The sequence below is a fragment of the Phaseolus vulgaris genome, chromosome 9, assembly GCF_000499845.2.
Source record: "Phaseolus vulgaris cultivar G19833 chromosome 9, P. vulgaris v2.0, whole genome shotgun sequence".
Taxonomy (NCBI): domain Eukaryota; kingdom Viridiplantae; phylum Streptophyta; class Magnoliopsida; order Fabales; family Fabaceae; genus Phaseolus; species Phaseolus vulgaris.
Window position 1 is genome coordinate 24,672,065 of NC_023751.2, and position 6,028 is coordinate 24,678,092.

General features: G+C 36.2%; 1 protein-coding gene across 2 annotated transcripts; it reads right to left on the reverse strand.

The window, feature by feature from the left end:
• Positions 1-1,234: 1,234 nt before the first annotated feature.
• Positions 1,235-6,028, reverse strand: LOC137820998 (mediator of RNA polymerase II transcription subunit 30). Of its 2 annotated transcripts, XM_068625382.1 has the most exons (3): positions 5,497-6,028; positions 1,989-2,078; positions 1,235-1,685 (listed from the first exon to the last, which is right to left on the reverse strand). In XM_068625382.1, the coding sequence occupies exons 1-3, from the start codon at positions 5,851-5,853 to the stop codon at positions 1,587-1,589; spliced, it is 546 nt and encodes a 181-aa protein (XP_068481483.1). In that variant the 5' UTR covers positions 5,854-6,028; the 3' UTR covers positions 1,235-1,586. The 2 variants fall into 2 exon arrangements, with proteins under 2 accessions (XP_068481483.1, XP_068481482.1); XM_068625381.1 differs by lacking the exons at positions 1,235-1,685; positions 1,989-2,078 and adding an exon at positions 2,685-3,474 and having other exon boundaries at positions 5,497-5,998.

Sequence of the window (6,028 nt, forward strand, 5' to 3'; positions counted from 1 at the left end):
GATTTGCCTGTATCATGTGATTTTTTTGAACAGCGATTCTGGAAGGATAGACAAACGAAAAGTACTGCCTCTTTCACCAACTAAGATTTTAGTTTCAATATGATGTCAGAGATGCAACCAGTGAGGTTAAATTTTTATAATGATTGGATATGTAGTATTTTAGTCGCATAAGCCATGGAACGCATCCAATTAAAACTAAAGGGCTAAATTTAAAAATCATTCACCTAGATACCATACCAAAAAGGAATGAAATACAAAACAGGAAGGTTCTAAGGTATTTGTCAACATGTCATTTCAGTTGCGAAGTAGATTTATTCTTATTCAGCATTTTTCTAAAACCTATTCTGCATGAGTTACACAATCATAAATAAATATAATGGTTTTATGGCGCTTGTGTTGTTTTTTCCAGGGAGTGAAAACAAGGATTGGAAAATCAAATTCAACATTATGTTCCTTTGCATTACACCACTTAAGCCAATATCCCCACTGTAGTCAATATGCAAGTGGCTAGAGTTGGATATACTAATATTCGAAAATCATACATAACAGTTTGTGTTTACCAACAATCACTACCCCTCTTACAGTGGAAATGGTGTACATGGTAAGAACAGAGATCCACCAGGGGGATTAATCTGCTTAAGATGTGAAAGGTGGAACATATTCTGGAAGAAGAATTTCTGCAACATGCAGAATTCCAAGAAAAAATTACACCAGGTCATGCTGCCCTACAGGAGATATATAGTGAGATTTACGATACCATGAGATCCTAATTCTTTAACAAAGTTTATTAATATATATTCCTATTATAAAGTAAAATTCAAAAGAGTCAGTGAGAACGTGACACTTGATTATATCTATAATTTTTTCGTTCTTCCCGTAAAAAGTTGTAAGGAATACTCTTGCAATTCGTCGGCTATGGGGACTCTTTTTTTTCATTTTTAAATTGAAACTATTTCTCCTTTCAATTGTCAAGCAAACTTCTAAAAATATCTTCAACAAAGATACCGAATAATTTCGTCATCATTCAATCATTAACTCCTAAATTAAGTGGAAGATACTCATCATATAAATCATTCCGGCATAATACTTCGTTGCTTTTTCGTTAAAAATACACGAGGACAGGAGATGTAATTTGTAAAAACAAACATGCGCCAAGAACCACCACCACCTTACCATTCCATTCCTAAATACTCCTCAACCAAATAAATAGATCTGAAACATAAAATGCAGTGTATTCACCTAAGTAACAAGCTATAAATTGAAAAAAATGGTGATACAATTAAGTTTCATCTCAGACAAAATACAGGAACCCTTCTCTAAGGTTTAAAAGAAAGCAGTTAGTTACATTTTCTTTTGTTGTTAAAGATTGGAAGGTTGCTATTTTATAAAATTTATGGGGAAAAAAATCTACAAAATACAAGCCCATTGGACAACCATTTTCAGACAAGCTATCATCACTAAGGCTTGTCTGAAAGATCAGCTGATACACTTCATATGGAAAATATCAAGCCTTAATGTCATTTACTGTACTCTGAATCAAGTTTCCATTTTACGGGACCACTGCCAATTTGCATTCGTCCCAAACTTCAGGTTGAAAAAGGACTTTGCCATGTTGATATATCAGTGATAAGACCACGCAGTTGATCTATGAGTGTCTTCAGGAGCAAGTTCTTGTTGGCAAGCTCCTACATTTATGAGCAGATGTTCAATGTTTACCACTGATGTAATTAAAAACAGAAAAAAGACAGTCTATGAACCACTTCAGCTAATACCAATGGGTCATAAATTGTTTCAGAAATAAGCTAAAAATATAAAAGCCATAATAAGGAAGACATTAGATTCCGTTATAGAAACAGAACATGACAGAAAAGTAAATGCTTCTGAATTCCAACGAACTAAAATCTGCTCCTAAAACCAGAATTTCAAAGCTCAGTCGTTGTAAAGAACAGCGTGAAAGAATATATTAAAAACCTGGTTTTCAAACCTACCCTTCTTAGAGATGATGCTCGCTCCTGCAACTTAACAATTTCAGCTTCATCTGCAGTGCTAGCAGCTGAACCGGTATCAAATGTTTTTGACTGGAATACTAACCACGTTAGTTGAACCAGAAAACAAAAGCTTCACTTGACATAATTTAGTTGTAAAGCTCACAAAAGTATTACAAACATAAATATTTAAGCAAACAAGTGATATGTATATGAATGAAAACAAAATGTTATATACCAATATTCTTTAAGTGTCATTAGGGAGAGTTTGTCTAATAATATCCTTTATGAATAATTTTCTTTTACTCCAATCATCAATAACTTCAAATTCCAGTTTATGGTACCACAATATATTTAGCAAATTAAGAATTTATGCAAAGTGATATGTACCAGTCAGTTTAATATTCCTTTAAAACTAATATTTTAAATATGAGTTTGTCATTGAATTTTTTACAATCATATATTATCCATGTTTTTTTTATACCCCCATTTTTAGAAGGACATCAAATTGAACCTTAGAATAGAGAATTTATATCATCTTTTTACCTTCTCTGAAAGATATCCAAGGAATTAAGATTGAATTCACAATCCATTAGCTAAAAATCGGGTTTAGCAAAATAAAAACTAGTTATTCCAGAGATATTTAAGTAATAAAACATAGACAAATAGATTGCCAAAAGTCATTGAGCCACTTAACTCTGCAGTCAGCTCGGGAACATTTACAAGGGCATGTACGTAGGAGTTTCTTACCTTTTATTATACTATTGAAGCACCATCAATGTTTTCGGTATCAGATATCAGAAAATATTGGCAACCCAAAATTCCTTTAGAAAAATATATTGGACGCCATAACAGGTTATGGCAGAAGCATTGTGGACAAAACAGAATAAAATATATCCAGATATGCAGATATATAATTGCAACATAAAAATAATGAAAGGCAGTCATACAGTTAATAATAATGTGAATAATAATAATAATAATAAGTTTAGAAATTCAAATAACAATAAAATCAAAGCAAAACACCAGAAATTGAAATAAGGACAAGACAAAGTATTGAGTAGAAAGAAGAAAAAAAAGGCAGAGGGTGGCTCTGCAGAACGAAAGAGGAAACCAAGAAAGGGAAAAAAGGGGAGGGGGGGCACTGTAGTGGGACAACACAGCACTGCAGTGGAACACGTCCCAAGCTGCGGAACACAACGCAGGCAGCAACAGTGTCACCACCGGTGGCTGACCGCACAGCTATAGTTGCTGAAACAGAACAGCTCTGCATTTTAGGTTGTGGCAGGTTTAGGTTTTTTTAATTTTGGATTGGGTTTGGAGCAGATTGTATGACCCAACCCCTTTTTCAAAATATAAAATCTAAGAAGCCTTGGGTCAGTGCAACCCAACCTGAGGACAGCGATTTCCACCAGGGATGTTCCACAAGGCCATTCCACAATGTCCAAAGCAGTGGCCAGCCATAATGGAGAACCCAATTCATCACCACCTGGTTGCCAGAAAAAATCTGTCACGGCTTTATGCCATGGTTGTTTTTTGATAACATAGAGCACCATGAGTTAAACTTGCATGGTTCAACAGTCAGCAATTTGATCCCCTAAACTTACAAACTGTGACATAAATCTACTCTAGTGCACATGCAGAAATGCCCCCATGATGCCAATAAACATGATTTGGTAAGTCAAGTAGTTGAGTTGCTGACTTTGGAATGACAACAGGTATGATTGTATTGCCCGTCAAAGCACATTGAACATGAATTTACAGTTAGACATTGATTCAAGTTCAACGTACTTTGGTACATGTGATAGTCCCAAAACACAAAAAATGATATTTCTGCAACTGACCTATAGTTGACAGAAAGTTCCTAATATTTTAGTCACTAAATATTGAAGGACAATTCATGTTTAGGATTATATTTCTGAACTCTGAAACTAAGGCCTTTCAGATTTCGGAACTCTGAAATTAAGGCCTTTCAGATTTCTGAACTCTGTAACTAAACACCACATCTCAGTTTAAACCTCTGGGGCCATCACGATTTGGCACCAATGAATGTTATAATTACCATAAAGTGATGGCACTAATCTTAAAGGTAGAAGATCTTAGTTTTTATAATGAATCCAATGAATATGCACGTGAACAATTGACAGCCACAATACATCCTAAATATCAAGAGTAGGGTTCTCAATAGTGCATGATAGTGACACAATAATGCTGTTGTAACACAGATTAACCAAGGGCCGCACATTGCTCACGATCACTGTGCACTTAATGTTCCATTCCAGCAGCTTTTGTGGCAGAAATAGAATGGATTGCAGCAGGATAGCACTGCAATGTTGTGATTTCAAAATCCCTTCTTAGCTGTTAGGCTTGTCTTTTGGAAGGGAAGGGTTATTTCAGGTTTTTTGAGGAAAACACAACGAAAAGGGGCGAGACCTGCATTCCTCTACATCTCTTCTCTCTCCAGCGACAAGACCTACAGTCTCCCTGTCTGTGGATACGACGAGACATACTCCCTCTGTTTCTGGCTGGACCTCTTACCTGTGTCTTTGGTTGATATTTACTTGTCTGTTTTGTTTAAAACACATGGCTTTTTTTAGTGGTTACACAATGACTCTAGTTCATGTATTTTCTTGTATGGCGACTTTTTATTATTAATTATGAATCACGATTATTTAACAACTTTCTGTCATAGAGAATTTAGACCTATATAATAAACTGTATAAAAAATTTCAGAATAGTGGTCATCCCACAATAGCATTTTGTGATCGACTGCTATCCGATAATGATAAAACTGATGAAGGTCAGGCAAGAAAATACAAAGAATAATTGATACACATTAATTCTACTAGGCAGTAGAAACACAAATCAATAAAAACTCCTTATGATGGGGAACTGAATTTAATACAAAAATTATGCTAATGCATCTGTACTTGTGTAGAAGAGCCAGGTCAAATATTCAAGAAATTCCACACCTTTCACTTATCAAAAGCGGGTAGAAAAGAATTAGTGAAAAATGATAAAAAGAAATCCTTTACATACATTGTTCTGCACATTTAATAAGTAAACTAATCCAGGAAGTACAAAAATTTGATATCATAGCTACTAATAAGTGAAGTATGTGAGTTAACCCAACCTTAAAAAGACATCTCCATTTCTAGAACTAGATTTTTGAAATATTTACAGATCTCAATCCAGGGAGAGTTGAACTACTTCCATTTCCAATCCAATCCAACTCAAAGTATTATCCTTTTACATTAACAATTTAACACAACATTTATGCATACAACCGAAGGCAGCATCGAACAGTACCGTTCCCACCCTCTCACAGCTCAATAGAGTCTATCCCACCCTCTCACAGCTCAATAGAGTATTGCATTCAGTTTTGACGCACATAATAACCTCTCGAAAAAGTTCACAAAATCCATGAATCAATAGAATTCATTGTCAAAATACATTTCACAACAAAGCAAACACGGTATGGAATTCAAGATAAACGAGCGAAATCAGGTACCTTCTGGGAGTTAGGAATGGCAGTGAGAATGGTCCGAAGCGCGGCGACGGCGTTCTTGTACCGCAAGCGGGCCTCCTCAAGGGCACCTCCGGCGCCGGCAGAGACTGTGGCGCTGTCGGAGTGGAGATTGGAGTTGTCGGAAGTGGAGTCAGCGGTGGCGGAGGGGGCGTTGGGGGAGGCGGAAGTGGCGGAGGGAGAGGTGGACCACAGAACAGGGTTGCAGAGCTCGTCGTTCATGGAAGAGAGGATCTGAAAAGCGAACTCTATAGTTTCTTCCAGGTACTTCTGCCCTTCCATCGCTAACTCTTGCGTCGTTTTCGACCTCGACATCATGCCGTTCACCGATTGTTCTTCCATTTCAATCCCTTTACAATCATTGAGCGCCAAAACCAGGAGATTTACAAATCCTAAAACCCTAACCTTTTATAGATTCAAAAAATACAAACAATGAAAAATATTAACAAAAAGAGAACAGTTTATCAAGAAACGAAAAACTTCGACAGCAGGATTCGAACCTGCGTAAAATTTAATT

Bases quoted from the DNA above. Each gene is read 5' to 3' on its own strand.
- LOC137820998 (XM_068625382.1), bottom strand. From the start codon at position 5,853: ATGGAAGAACAATCGGTGAACGGCATGATGTCGAGGTCGAAAACGACG. The intron at 2,079-5,496 runs GTACCTGATTTC...TTAGTATTCCAG, and splicing joins CCATTCCTAACTCCCAGAAG to TCAAAAACATTTGATACCGG. The intron at 1,686-1,988 runs GTAGGTTTGAAA...TCATAAATGTAG, and splicing joins GAGCATCATCTCTAAGAAGG to GAGCTTGCCAACAAGAACTT.